The following is a 15,568-nucleotide window of genomic DNA, read 5'->3' as shown; positions in this document are numbered from 1 at the left end:
ACCAAAGGCTGTGAGAACCACGCAACCTCCTGGATGGCAAAGACTGTGCAGCTGCAGCGGAGGAAGCGGAGTTCTCAAGGATATCGAGAGCCCAGCACACAGTCGGCCAGTATCTTCCAGACCCTCCAAGTGAGGGCTGAGGGGCTGAGAGGTGCCCGAGCCTTCGCTGACAAACCACCTGAGCACACACCTTTTTCACTTCTACCAACATAGTTGTATTTTCCTTACTGTGTCTGGGCTAGAGAAAGAGGGTCACAAGAGAGGGGCAGTGAACGGCATCTTTCCCAGCCAGGAAGGAGGTTTTGCTCCAAAAGCATGGAGGGCTGCTCTGCTGTCCTTACCAGGTTCTCATTGGTGAGCCGAGTGATCTCGTGCTGCAGGCTGGCCTCAATGCGGGCCTCTGGGGGCAGCTGTAGGTTCTGGGCCAGCAGCTGCTGCTGCCGGTTGTTCTCCTCCTTCAGGCTCTGGATTTCCCCGCGGAGAGCTTCAGCCTCGTTCTCATGGCTCCTCTTCTGAGACTGCAGCTGGGACTCCAGGAGCCTGCGGAGAAGTCACACAGGGAGGAAAGGGAGGTACATCTGAGTCCCTACCTGGTGGATGTGAGGCTTTGCGCTCACTTGCAAAGGCAGAAAAATGGGAACTCTGTAGTGTCTGTGTAGCTTCTGGCTTGATTAGAGTCTAGAAACTCAGATGGAGCCAGAAACAAAATGAATGCACTCACATATCTGTCTTTCTGAATTGAGGACCCTGCTACAAATACAAAGTTCTCAGAGGCCCTGAAAAACAGCAGAATTTTACTCCTTTGAAAGCTTCATAGGAAATTATGACTAAAACAATTAAAAGACTAAAACAATTTAACCCAGCTTACTACATTTGCAGAAACATTAATTTAAAGTAGCACTTAAGTTGGCAAAATTAGTATTACTATAATGCCTTTGCCACAAAACAATCACTGTGGAGGGCAAGATTACAAATGCCCACTTTAATTAAATCTGCCTTGAAGACCTGCAGCATTACTAATTCTAGGCAGGGGGTTGTGACCAGGGTCCCACTTTTACTTTTATCTCTGAAGGGAAGAAAGACTAGAGTGCTATTCTGAAATACATACAGATTTACCCAAATGCAGACAGAGTTCTGAAATTTTGTTTATATTTTAAATTTGTCAACTTCTTTCCCCCTATAACCTTCCCTATCAGTAAGAGAATCCTAACAAGATATGGTTTTGGAAGATCACTATTAGTGGGACCAACAGAGTGGTTCTTGAGCTTCCCTGAGCAAACATACAGGTCAGCTGTGCCATGGACTAGGGCCCTGCCAGAGAATACAAGAGCCAACTGGCAGCCTCCCTCTACCAGGCACCCCCATTCTACACTCACTCCCTTCCCAAAGACAAGACAAAGTTATAGATAGGAACTAACTAACAGGAAGAAAGAAAAGCTGTTTTTATTCCAATCCCCTTGGTTAGCAAATGCTGGGCAAAACTTACTGATACTATTATAAGCAAAGAGTAAACAACAGACTAAAAATATTTTGGGGATTATGAAATTTGCAAAGAATCTGAACCAATAACACCACAAAGTTAATGACAACAGTGTGTGATAAGAAAAAAGCAGAATAAGTAGAAGCTCCTTGAACAAAACAGTCTATTAAGTAGTTTAAAAATTAATCACTAAAACAGTATTTTTAAGACATAAAAACAGTATTTTTAGGACCAAAAAAACCCAGTATTTTTAAGACTTTAAGACACAAGTATCTCTAGAGGAGATGAGTGTCTATGTTAGAAAGGTTCTGCGGTTTCAATTTTATTTGCTTTCTCCTAAACATGTTTAACATGATGAGTTTAGGAAATTATTTTGAAATATAGCTGTGCAAGAAACCCTCCCTGATTTGCTGTTTCACAAATCTGAATTTCACAATAACCACACTGAATGCTAAGTCATGTACTTAATACTGCTGTTAGGCAGCATGATGATATTATATGAGAATGTAGCTATATTGCTCAGGCTCAGATATCCTTTGAACTGGTCATGATTCCAAATAAGAAACCGCTAAGTAATATGTATTAATCTTTCCTACAGTTGTTTGGGCTCTAGTTGAGAGGTTTGGGTTTTCTTCCACTCTTAGTGAGATAGTCACAAATTTTAGTGTCTGAAATTTACCCAGGAAGACAGTGTATAAGAAATACAGAAGTTAAAGTCAGGAGGCCACTGTTAGTAAGAAAAACAACAAATTAATAACATTCCATTTTGAGGAGACAAGTATAACCTGTTGGCTTGTTTTAACCCTTCATAAACCAGCAACAGCTCTCCATCCTCATTCAACTCATGGCAATCCATAGCAGATGATCTTCCATGCAAAAGGAACAACAATGCAAAACACAAAGGGATACAGGGCGGTAATGAGATGGCGATGGTCAACAGCAGCACATGGTATTTCAACATGTTATTAAGTCACTAGGACTGTCTTTATTAATTACAGATGACTTTAAGACATTACCACAGAAATTATTTTTGGTTAATATTTGTTTTAAAAAATGAGTAATATGTAACATCACATGTAAAGGTGGGCAATTTAAAACAAAATAATCAAGGATCCAGAGCTACTTTTCCTGCAAAATAATAAATGACTCAGGAGGTGAGAAAGACGTTCTGTTTCTAACATTTTGTTCAGCTGGCAGAGTGATCTTATGTCACACATTATGTTAGGGACTAGCCACAACAGTCATACACATACAGAAGGAAAATTTGAGCTACTGTCTTCCTGTGGCGGTCTTCATAATTCACTTCAAAATGAAGGTTTAAGTCTTCTGGGTAGGAATTTGTTTTAGCTTGATAAAATCTAGTTTTGTATTTTTAAAATTGCTTTTAAAAGTTCTTATAGGAGTAACAAAAATATGTCCAAAGTTCCCAGCTTTTATGATACAATTAAAAAAAAATTTTGTGTAAAAATTAATTTTAAGACCTGGGAAAATTGCTTTTATATTATTAAAGTCACACATTTTATTAAAAATATGTATAATTAACAAACAAAAATGATGAAACTGATTAGAGGTTTTTTCTACAAGTACATAAAAATGATATTTTGAGTGTTTGCCAAGTATCAGACACTGTTTTACATCCTTCCACAGGCATTATTTCATTTAGTTCTCCTAGCAACAATGTATATCATTTGCCATATTGCAGAAGAAGACACCAAGGTTTAGAAGTTAGATACCTGGCAGGTGCTATCTGACTGCAGAGCCCAGGATCTTACTCCTCTTCCTAGACTTTTGTTGTTGACATCATGTTTACATAAAACGAATTTCATAGATTGCTCTTCCACTTTCCATTTACCATCTCTCCCTGGAGAGTTGGTCTGTTTGCACAGTCTCGATTGTATTATTACATGCCGATGACTTCAACATTTACATCTCAGCCCACAGGTCTCTCCTGTTCCAGATCTACATTTTCAATCACGGAATGAAGTTCTCTTCTTGGATGTCTTCCTACTTTCTTAAATATTTGTAAATCTACTGATAATTTCCTGTAGTTTCCCAAATCCCAGACCCAGGGTCGTGAAATGGCATCACTATACCCAACCAAGTATCCACCACAGATGCTGTGGAGTTGCCCTTCACGATCCCCAACCCCTGACCACACATCCAGTAAACTGCAAGTATCTTTCTAAGTGTTTCACTTCTTTCAATCCCAATGGCTACCAACTAAGTCAAAGTCACTACAATCAGTATTCAGTTGTGGGAATAACCTCTTAACTGGTCTTTCTGGTTTTAATCTTGTTCCACTACAGTCTATGCTCTAACATAAAAGCCAGGGCTAGCTTTCCAATCTCATCATACCATTCTCCTACTAAAAATCTTTCAACAGCTTCCACTGTCATTGGAGGGAAGTCCAAATTCTCTTGGCTATCTCCCCAACACTATAAATTCTGTGAGGGGAAGGACTGCATTTACCTTGCTTAATGCTCTATTGCCAGTATTTGGCACATGGTTTGGGATGAAACAGACATACAATATATATCTGGTGACTGAATAGCTGAGTGGATGGATGAACAAGTTAATATAGCTCTTCTTACACTAACATATTCTCAGCTATAAGGTATGCTTACAACTTACATTCATAAATAAAAATTTAAGTTTAACCAAATACTTTTATAAGCATTCTCTACCATATAAGAAGGTAATAAATACCTTATATCTTGCATGTCTGTATTCTTTAGTCTGTGAAGTATTTTTGTATACCAATTCTGATATTATGCATCAGGAGATCTAGATGTACACTGATAATCTCTGTTATCATCACTGGCCAAGTTCTTTTAAGTATGTAGTCTTTTAAGTTCAGAGTTTAATAGCATGAAGGTTCTTTGGGAAGCAGGAGTGGCAGAAAAGCCGAGGAATTTCAGAAATGAGCAGTGATAATCTTATCTACAGGGAAAGCTTTGGGGAAAATTCAGTCATTTAGTGACTGTGCAAATCTGCACTCTCAGTCCACCCAAGGCTCTTAAGACTGAGCTAAGTGCCATCCACAACTTCATTCATGTTTAGAGTAAATGAGATAAAAACCAGAGTTAGGATTTTCCTAGAACACCTTAGGAAACATGACAAACACTTGGTCTCAAATATCAAGGTCCCATCCTGGGAAGTCATGGTACCCTTCAAGAATTATATGACCAACATGGATGTGATTCAGCTACTTCATCACTTCTCTTTACATTTCAATTTACATTAAATTTCAATTACTGGAAGCTGCAGCTGCCCCTACAAACTTCTCACAAATAACCATCCTGAATAACAAATGGAAGTGACTACCCAAGATAGTCCAAGCTATAGAGTAAGTAATTGATTTTCTTTCTCAATGCTAAGGCTCTAAAAACAGAGAAATATACTCCCTTGATGTAAAGAACATTTTCCTTTCAATTTCTTACCAGTAATGCTACTGCCTTATAAATGAGATTTTAACTGGGAATATATTGGAAACTTTGGATCCCTTTTGAAGGTCAGCTGATGTCTAACAAAACAATGCATAAACACTCGTACTCACTGTACAAGAGGCTAGCTTGAAGACTAAAGATCAACATGATTAAACCAAAATGAATAAAGAAAGATCAACTTACCTGTTGGTTTCTTTCAAACCAATATATGCTTGTGCTATTTCACCTTTATCTTTCATTTTTTGTACATCTTCTAAAAGTATTGTGGAATCGGTCATTGTGTTCTAAAGGGGAAAAGACATTTCCACATTAAGTGTTAACACAAAAGCTTTGGACCACATGTAACATTTTTCTTTCTAACACAATAGGGGGTTTATGTGTTCCACAACACACCTGCCCCACCAGAGCATCTGCCCTAGCCCCAGGGTGGCTACAGAGAGTGGTGCATAGGCAGTTAAGAGAACGAGGCACCTCCAGTCCCTCTCTTGAGAATCCCTAACACTCTACTACAAAGATGGTGCGATTCCAGAGTAAACAAAATCATTGATGGGCCATGTGTGTTTTATGCTGTGTGAAATACATACATAAATATCAGTGTTCTTGCCTGGTTACTATTCTAATGCTGTATATACACTTTTAAATATATTTATTTCTATCTAACTATCTACCTATCCATCCACGATATATAGCTCTAAAACAATAACCAGCCAAGAACACCAAGAAAGTAGTCAATGGAATGTACAAAGCTGTTCTTTCTTCTACTTCTGGACTGATTATAACAAAACAAACGCCCTAAGAAATATGAAAAGTTTGACACAAAACTCATTTTTCCGTTAAAAACTCAGTAGGAAAAAAGTGGTCCTTAGGTTATATGTTTCAGCAAAACTAAAGTTTTCTCTCACATCTTTAGATATATATAAATGGGAAGGATATAGGTCCTTGGAAATATCTACCATGTGCTGTTACTCAATGTTTTTTACTCTGTTACGGTATAGGAATAGTATATAAGCTTTTGAAATAAACATCTGGCAGGTCAGAATAACTAATGGTTTTGTATAGGAAGGACTTTTCTGCTAACATTTTTACTTCCTTTTTTTTTTTCTTTTTTTGTCTCATCTGTTTGACAACCAATATAATTTCAAAATTTTGCTTCTACTCAGCTGCTCTCTATCCCTCCTAAACCAGGGCAAAAACAGACAATAAAAACAACTGTTCTAATAGTCTCTAAAGCCTAACACCCTTTAGAATCCATGGGCCCATTCTATTTGTCTAAATAGTGTATGCCTTATCCTTTAGTCAATGTTTGCTCTAAATCCAGGTCTCACAGTACAGTGGAGATAATATAATACACTTCAAATATTGTGATCTTAGAGACCAAGATAACTTTAATGCCAAGAGGCCCATAAATACTTGCTTTTGAATTCCACTATTTATTTAAAAAAAAATTCCACTTATATGCTAATGCTGTCTTTTTGTGAGTTTACAAATTCATACTTAAAATATGATAAAAGCTATAAAGAATTTATATTCTACTGAATTTTAAAAATCTTTCATATAAACACTACATATAGCATTTAAAAAGTATTTAAGCTATGTTTTATAAATATTTTACTGTGCATTTGATAGAAAATTTCTTTTTTTCTCTTTTATTAAGGCAGAAAATCTTTCTATTCTTAAAAAGCCACACTCAGATTTTTTTTTTTTTAATTGGCTGTGCTGCATGACTTGTGGGATCTTAGTCGCCCAACCATGGATTGACCCTGTGCCTCCTGTAGTGGAAGCATGGAGTCCTAACCACTAGACTGCCAGGGAATTACCCACACTCAGAATTTTACTTTTAAGTAATAACTCAAAGAACCAGTTTCTATATTAAATAATGCCACATGTATTCTCTGACATCTGAGAATCCATATGATGTGGTTTTGAACTTTTAGTAAATTAGGTAAGTTGATCTAGTGAGCCAGTCCAAAGGAAAGATGGTATAAAGTAGCCAGTCCTTCCCTCCTCTGGTCTACCTTAGCTAAGAAACAGGTAAGTATGGGATCAGACTCAGACTACCAGCTCTAGGAAGTTCCTTACTCACTGCTCAATAAGTTTCTGCCAAGACAGGAACCAGAAGTTCTGAAAGCGTTGCACCATGTAGGAAAATCCCACCCTTCCCAAGAAGGGGGTGCTCAGCTCCTCAGGCTCCTCCTCACCCTTGACTAACAAACCTACAGCTGGTAGAAACGAGAGCTTGTGTTTCTTAGTTAAGGGTTTTCCTCCCTGGTTGTGGAGGCCCACTATTACTACCACTGAGGGTCACAGAGCTGACTCTGAGTTCAAAAGTCGTGGAGGCCTCTCTGTGATCCGGACAGGAACCTATGACATCCATAATTTTACCACTGACTTCTCAAATAGGAAGAGGTCAAACAGGAAATTAATTTGTAAATACCAAAGTAGATCTGGTGGCCAGAAAGGATCAACTGCATATATTGGGGGACATTTGCAAACTAAAAATTAGGATTAAATAGAAGTATTTGCTAGACAATTAAAAAATTAGAATTACCTTGTCATCCTGAAAAATCACAAGTCAGCAAGCACGAAAAACAAATGGAAAAAACAACAAACTCTTAGTTCCATGAATAAATTCCATCAACGAGTCCCCACCAAAAGAGAAAAAAGCTAACTATGAAAACAACCATGAATGGTTTCTCCTAAAACTAACTCTGTATGTAAATTAGTATCCATGGAACTGGCATGTGGTGGACATTTATACATATTTATGGAATGGCAACTCTTAATTCTCAGTTGAAATTCTTTTTGAGTTGTTTTGATTTTTCTAATGGTACAGTATTTGTGAGGATGTGAGAAAACAAGCCTCCTGCTCATGTACTGGGGTGAAATTCTTATCTTAGTTTTGTGAGAGTTTCAGTAATGCCTTGACAGGAGGTCATTCATTAGTCCAAGTGAAGGCTCCCAGAAAACTTGCAGAGATAGAGCAGGTAAACTAAATGTGGCTGGGCTCTATCATCACCTGGCTCATGGGGTGTCACTGCCTGCAAAGGAGTTGTGAAATGTCTCTTGACTAGAAACGGAGTGGGACAAACAGCTCTGGGATTGAAAGGTCTGTCAGTGTCTTGTGCATTTCTCCTAAGAGAGAACAAGCTGATGCTCTGTGTGGGCTGAGAACCTGGAGAGCAGGGACCTTGGTTAGGGCCATCCCAACAGGGGCTGGAGAGAAGTCATCACATGGAATATGTGAGGCAGGTGGGTGAGAGTGTGTGATACCAGAACGATACCAGAACTACATGCTCTTGTGAGCGGAGCTGCTTTTATATTCCTTGGTTCATTTTTCTTTCCATTAACTTTTGCTAAAGTTTCTGGTTATTATAGAATATCGGTTTGTCATAGGAAACCAGACAAAGGGATCCTCATTTTGGACTCTACTCCAACTAGCATGCAGAGGGAGGCTTATTTCTCAGAGGCTCAGTCCCCTGTGTGAGTTGTCGTTATCAAGTATGTCATGTGCCAGTTCTGGTATCTTAACCACATGCAGAACTACCATTTCTAAGAGAAGTGCTCTTGAACCTTCCAGGATCCCATTCATTATATGCTATAGATTTTTTAAAAATTGAATTATATTGAGATACAATATTATATTAGTTTCATTTATGCAACAAAGTTAAGTAGATATTTTTATACATTACAAAATGATCATGATCATTAAAATGTCTAATTACAATCTGTCACCAGAGTTATTACAGTATTATTGACTATATTCCCTATGCTATAAATTACAACCCTATGACTTATTTATAACTGGAAGTTTGTACCTCTTAATTGCCTTCACCTATTTTACCCAACACCCTACATGCTTCCTACCCTGCAATCACTAGTTTGTTCTATGAATCTGCTTCTGTTTTTAGATTTCACGTGTAAGTGATATTGTATGGCATATACTGGTCTCTGTCTGACTTACAGTCATTTTTCACGTGGCATGTCATGCAGCTGGGATACTTGTGATTGCCTAATTCTTGGTAACAATTTACTGCATGAACATGGGCAAGGAGGAACACAGACCGGGTTTTATGATGATTACTCAAATTCTTTCTGGTATTAAATGACAAAAAGTCCACTTCTCACCAACACACAGCAGTGTTGAATCTGAAGTTACCTGAGGGCAGGGAAGGACTTCAAAGAACCATCTATATTCTCCATCCTAGGTCCCTTCTGTGGAATCACTAAATACGGCTCTTTCCATCTGGGCCCACTCCCACATTAAACAGAATTCCCTGAGGTGAGCAGAAATCATCTCCATGTCGCTTCTCTTCACTGATCTCATGTATAATCTTTACATGTTATCTTCCCAGTTAAACAGACTATTTTCAACAAATAATTTAAAATTGTATTTAATGGCTTCCCGCAGCAAGGTAATTTATGGATTTTTGTACTTAACAGAATTGTATTTCTGATCAAAATTTATTGTGGTCAGACTACTATAAAAATATTCATTTTAAAAGCCCTTTGTTAATGAGTGAGAGGTGAAACTTTGAGAAGCAGTTGGGGATTTCACTTGCTTCTTGCTCAGTCTAATTGGTGTTTGCAACAGTTTTTAAACAATGTTGAGTTTCTTTTTTTTCAAATGATGATATCTTCAATTAGACTAAATATACTTATGTTTCCTTCACATAAATTGGAGGGGAAGAACAGGAAGAGGCCAGTCCCCCACACCCACCTCCACCACTTGCTCATGCTCACCTTGGGTTGGATGGCTTCCTTCTGGCTCACCAGCTGAGACCTCAGGATGAGGACTTCCTCCTTGCGGACATCGAGCTCCTCACTCACAGAGGTCAGCTGCTCCATGAGGACACGGTAGGCTGGCGCACCTGGGGCAGTCACCTCAGGGGCACTTTTCTCACTGAGGGCCTTTCGTAACTCATTTAGCTCATTTTTCAGTTTTTTGTTTTCTGATTCTAGTTCTTGACGCTGTAGGATGAGACAAAAAATGGCTTATCACTGTCTTCCTCAGCTTTACATAGGATTACTTACCTTTTCCCAGGAGAGCAGAAGAATTCTGCTGGAAAAGATCACCAGAGCCACTCTAGGGAATGGCTCCCCTGGGAACTCAGCTCTGCAAATTCAGAAAGTCAACATCAAGTGGAACTGAGCAAGGTAAATGATAGTTTGCTTCGTCAACCCAGGTTTCAGAATCAAATTTGTTCCAGGTCTGCCCAGGGTGTGTTCACAGGCCTGAAGAGAATGCTGAGTCCTTACGTATGAGCTTGGATAAGTACTAAGAAGCTCAGGTTTTCTTTATGTATAAATATAAGTGAAAGTATGAGGGTCCAACTGTCAGGTTACTTCTAATGAATGGTTCAGATGAGTACAGCCCTGAAATGTTGAGTAGCATCCTCTTGTCTCCTTTGTAAAGAGGACGAAACAAACCACTGAAATTTTAGGCTTCTAATTTCTAATTAAGAAATTATATGACATTTAAGCTAATAAAATTCTCTATAGTGTTTCAATAACAACAAACAGTATATTTTTGAAACTTCTTTCCTGTGTGACAATCTTGTGAAGGTGCTGGCAGAAACCTTGAAAAGTGGAAGGATAGGATGGGCCACCTCCTCCTTCAGACATCCAGATGGACACACACATCCTTCCCCATCTCCACACTGTTACATACCACCAGCCATCCTCATGTCACCAGTTAGCATGGCCCTTGGCACGCTCTGCTCAAACAATGGCAATAGGAACCCAGAATAGAGTTCTGATGCTAAACTCTGTTTACTGACACTAAAGTACAAAGGTCATAGGATATTGGGTGGGAAACAGTGAAGCAGACAGGCATTAAAAGTACCATGCTGATTTATTTAGCATATGGTGCTAAGATTTTATGATAATGAAAGTGAGACCCTTCCATATGAACATAAAACACTTTTTATTGTTTCTTCCAGAGAAGCAATCTTAGGTTTGTAGCACCAAATTAGACCTTTCAACATGACACACTAAGACTATCTGAAGTTCTGTTTTTTTGTTTTTTTTTTTGGTTTAAGAATTTATAACTTTTTCTTTTACGGATTAGTTCATTCTTATGTGTAAATGAATGCTCCTTCCTATCCCCACTATCCCACCAAAGTAATAGATTCGTATTTCTGTTTCTGCAACAGAAAACATATGAATGTCTCTACTTCAACACCTAAGCTCCGATGCCATCTTTTCCAAACTTTAACATGCATCAGAATCACCTAGAGGGTGGAGGGCTTTAGATTTGATGTGAGGCCCACAGATTTGCTTTTCCATCAAGTTTCCAGGTGATGTTGACGCAGATGGCCCAGGGACCCATTTTGAGAAACACTGCACTAACACCTCAGAACTTTGTGATATGGCTTCATTTTTAACATACTACAGAGAATGTCTCTCTCTGTCCATTTTTTTTTTTTTTTTTTTTTGGTGAAAGGCAGGCAGAAGCAGATCTGGAGATCAGATTCCTATCCCTGTTCCTTTCACCTGTCCCATCCCATCCCATCTGATTCCTGTCTTGCATAATCCATATCATGATTTGGTTTTCTAGGCAAAGAGTATAAAAGACAAAGGAGAATAATAGAGATGACCTTTTGCTACCACCCTTTTCTTTTTCCACAAACACAAAAATGTACTACCCTAATAGTACTTTCATTGGGGGAGCAAAATATTTAATTATGTTATAATTTAGAAAGGGTAAAAAAGTCCTGCGATGAATTTAAAAAGTAAATATCATATTTTGGGGGTGAAAATTAGTTTTCAAACAAGTTGTGGTGTGAAACTAGCTTGTTTCCTATTGTTTGGCGATCTGGATTCAAGATCAGACTTTACCAACTGATAGTAAATCTCTTCACTGTTCTAAGGCCTCAGTTAATTGATCTTATAAAGGAAATAAAAAATTAATCTCAGAAGTGTGACAGTGACTAAACAAGATAAGGTAAAGGAAAAACATTTCAAATTGTAAGGTAAATACAAGTTATTATGAGTCAAGTGTTTAGAATCACTCTTACTGTCTTCAGGGGAAGGAGCTGAACAAGGCATTGTGGATTTGGGCAGGTAGAGGACAGGCACTCTCCACACCATGATGCCATACAGCCTGGAGAGGAGGCGCCTGTCAGCGGTTCTGGACTGTGGGAAGTAGCAATCCACACAGAACAGGGGCCTCTTAACGTGCATAGGTGACATTCTAAATCACAGTATTAGGAAATAATTTATTAGGACTAGACTTGCATAATATTACTAAAAACAAAAAAAATTTCATGATTGCTTAGAGAGACCTCATGAGTTCTCAAGTATATGTAAATGCCTACTGTTAAATATTTTGTGGCTTTTCTAATTTTTAGTTTTGTTTGGTTATAATTATGAAACTTATTGCAATTTTCCAGCTATTTTAAACCATAATTTTCAAAAAGCAGAAAGAAAGTTTAAAAACTGGCATAATCAGAAAACATCTGAGAATAATAAATTTAAGGCTAATAAATTAATTAATAACCTAGGAAACTTTTGGAGCTGGGAGTGACTTGACAGCTGACAATCTGATAGCTCAGACTTCTAGGGGCTCAAAATTTTGATTCTGGAAAAGAAAGGAAGGAGCCAGGTGGTGCACAGCCAGCTCTGAATCAAGCAATGGGACATTTTCCCCCTCTGGGCTTCATCTCTGTGTTACCCAAGATATTCTGTATTTTAGGAAATAATGTTCCTAATCAGTGACTTTTCCTGTGTTCACGTGCTCTAGAACACACAGTGGCAGATTGTCTCCATCTAGTGAGACTCTGCCTTGAACCACTAAGAAGATACAGTTCTCCACCTCCATCCCCTTCCCTCTGACTGTTCTTTAAAATATGCTGGAATATGTTTCTTCTCTGTAAACGAATATCTGTCTTTCTCTACAAACACATAGTTTCAGTGGGATTTGATGGTTAGAGCATGGCGTTTGGAATCAGAGACACCAACATTCAAAGTCCGCTCCTGTCAGTTTCCAGTGGGGTTATCTTAGGAAGTTACTTACACTTCTTAGTGTTGATTTCTTCATCTATAAAATGGGAATTAAAATGCTTACTCGCAGGATTGTTGTTAAAAATTAAGGCTGATGTATAAAGTGCCTGTATTTTAAAATGATGAAGATAATGACAGTAGCCAACATTTGTTGTGTCTTTACTATGTGCTGGGCACTATTCCACACAGTTTACATGAATTACTTCATATAATCCTCATGAAAGTCTTATAAGATAAATATTATCATTATTCCCACTGTATAGATGGGAAAACTGAGGAACAGAAAGGACTATTTGCATATAGCCATATAGTGGTGGATCTAGCATTTGAACCCAGGCAGTCTGACACCAGGGTCCATGTCCTTTACTACTTTCTACAGCCTCCAAAGGCAGCTATTGCTTAGGCTGAAATCTAGCTTATATGAAGGAGAATTTTTAAAAGGTAACAATGCAAGGCTAGAAATAATGCCTGAAAAGAGCTTAAGCTAGGGCTTCAGGTATCATTAAGGATGTTCTCTGAGAGAAAGAGGCTCAGAATGGGTTTCTTGCCAAAACAAGGTATTCTAAGTCTGGACCAGACTCTTCCCATTACCTTGAGTGACTCATATTCCAGTTCTGCACCTCTAATCTGTGGTCTTTCTTCTTCCTAGGAAAAAACATAAAGTTAAGAACTTTATAAATAAGTAGTTATATTTTAATTGTTAATTTTTAATTCTAGAATATTACCTAGCTCTGCAGAAAACAGTAAGGAGAGTTTAGCCCTCACTACTTGAAGGAAATCCTACTTGATTAAAGTACTTCTGGCCTGAGTTCCCATTAAAGAAGAGACCACAGAACCCAGTTTGCCATGGCCCTAGGGTGGGAGAGCACTGCTCACCTTTGCCTTGCTGCGGAGCACCTGCTCCTCCTTGCGGTCCAGCTCATCCTGCATCACCTGCTTCTCCTGCTCCAGCTCTGTGACCCGCTTCTGGAGCTTGAGGAACAATGACATGTCCAGAGGCACCTTCTTCTCACTGGGCTCCTAAACTCCAGAAATTATAAGATAGTCAAGATGATTCATAAGATGTAAAGCCTGATGAGAAAATGATGAGCAGCCTGATAGAAAAATAGGCAAACTTACAGGAGAAATATAAATGGCCAAAGAGTATATGAATAGCACATCCAACCAGCTAGTAAATGGAGAAATGCAAATTAAACAACAGTGAGGTACCACTTTCCTCCATCATATTGACAAAGACTAACAGTGTCTTACATGAGGTTGGTGGAAGTATACGTAGGCCCTTTAGAAGGGAAAGTGAGTTGTATTCATTAAAATTGAAATCTGTATATCCATTAAACTAGCAATCTATATTTAAGAATTAATTCTACGAAAATACTTACACAAGTACACAAAAATATCAATATAAAAGATGCTCACTGTAGTATTTTTGTAATCACAAAACCTGAAAAGACTCCAAATACTGGTCAATAGGAGAGCTACTTAAATAAATTCTGGTATAATCAAACTATGAAATATTTACAGCTGTCAAAAAAAATGAAGTAGATCTACACAAGTAGATAAATATGTTCTAGATAAAAGTATTAAGTGAAATATACAGTTTCAGGATAGTATCTATATTGTGATCTATTTTTTCTTAAAAAAAAATACACATAACTTTTAAATATACCAAGCCTATGGCACACAAAAATCTAGAAGGCCATCAAGGTTATCTTAGAGAACGGGAGGTACTGTGGGAAAGTTTCATTTTCAATTTCATACATTTCTATATTTGAATTGTGTACAATAAGCATGTACTACTTTTGTAATTAGGAAAAATGATTTTTGAAAGGTGAAATGCTAGTATAAATATATTGAGGTCATACAGAGAGAAAACAAAAAAAACAAAACATATATAGCCCTTAATAAACTAAAAGGTAACCTAGTAGCATTTATTTATTTATTTATTTTTCAATTATTTTTATTAGTTGGGGGCTAATTACTTCGCAACATTGCAGTGGGTTTTGTCATACATTGACATGAATCAGCCCTGGAGTTACATGTATTCCCCATCCTGATCCCCCCTCTCACCTCCCCCCCATCCGATTCCCCTGGGTCCTCCCAGTGCACCTGGCCTGAGCACCTGTCTCATGCATCCCACCTGGGCTGGTGATCTGTTTCACCATAGATAATAAACATGCTGTTCTTTTGAAACATCCCACCCTCGCCTTCTCCCACAGAGTCCAAAATTCTGTTCTGTACATCTGTGTCTCTTTTTCTGTTTTGCATATAGGGTTATCATTACCATCTTTCTAAATTCCATATATATGTGTTAGTATGCTGTAATGATCTTTATCTTTCTGGCTTACTTCACTCTGTATAATGGGCTCCAGTTTCATCCATCTCATTAGAACTGATTCAAATGAATTCTTTTTAACAGCTGAGTAATATTCCATGGTGTATATGTACCACAGCTTCCTTATCCATTCGTCTGCTGATGGGCATCTAGGTTGCTTCCATGTCCTGGCTATTATAAACAGTGCTGCGATGAACACTGGGGTGCACATGTCTCTTTCAGATCTGGTTTCCTCAGTGTGTATGCCCAAGAGTGGTATTGCTGGGTCATATGGCAGTTCTATTTCCAGTTTTTTAAGAAATCTCCACA

At 38.2% G+C, this 15,568-nt stretch overlaps 1 protein-coding gene across 1 annotated transcript in view; it reads right to left on the bottom strand.

Annotated features, from left to right (window-relative positions):
- MYO5A (myosin VA) overlaps window positions 1–15,568 on the bottom strand; it is a 201,616-nt gene that overhangs the window by 23,350 nt on the left and 162,698 nt on the right. The window contains exons 26-31 of the mRNA XM_065941894.1: window positions 13,804–13,947; window positions 13,519–13,572; window positions 9,667–9,894; window positions 5,110–5,210; window positions 2,266–2,346; window positions 342–540 (exon numbers count right to left, since the gene is read on the bottom strand). Coding sequence (XP_065797966.1) covers window positions 342–540; window positions 2,266–2,346; window positions 5,110–5,210; window positions 9,667–9,894; window positions 13,519–13,572; window positions 13,804–13,947 — 807 coding nt within the window. The remainder of the gene's footprint in view (window positions 1–341; window positions 541–2,265; window positions 2,347–5,109; window positions 5,211–9,666; window positions 9,895–13,518; window positions 13,573–13,803; window positions 13,948–15,568) is intronic.

Source organism: Muntiacus reevesi, chromosome 7 (assembly GCF_963930625.1).
Source record: "Muntiacus reevesi chromosome 7, mMunRee1.1, whole genome shotgun sequence".
NCBI lineage: Eukaryota > Metazoa > Chordata > Mammalia > Artiodactyla > Cervidae > Muntiacus > Muntiacus reevesi.
Note: the sequence above shows the minus strand (reverse complement) of the source record. Positions and strands in the feature narration are given on the sequence as shown.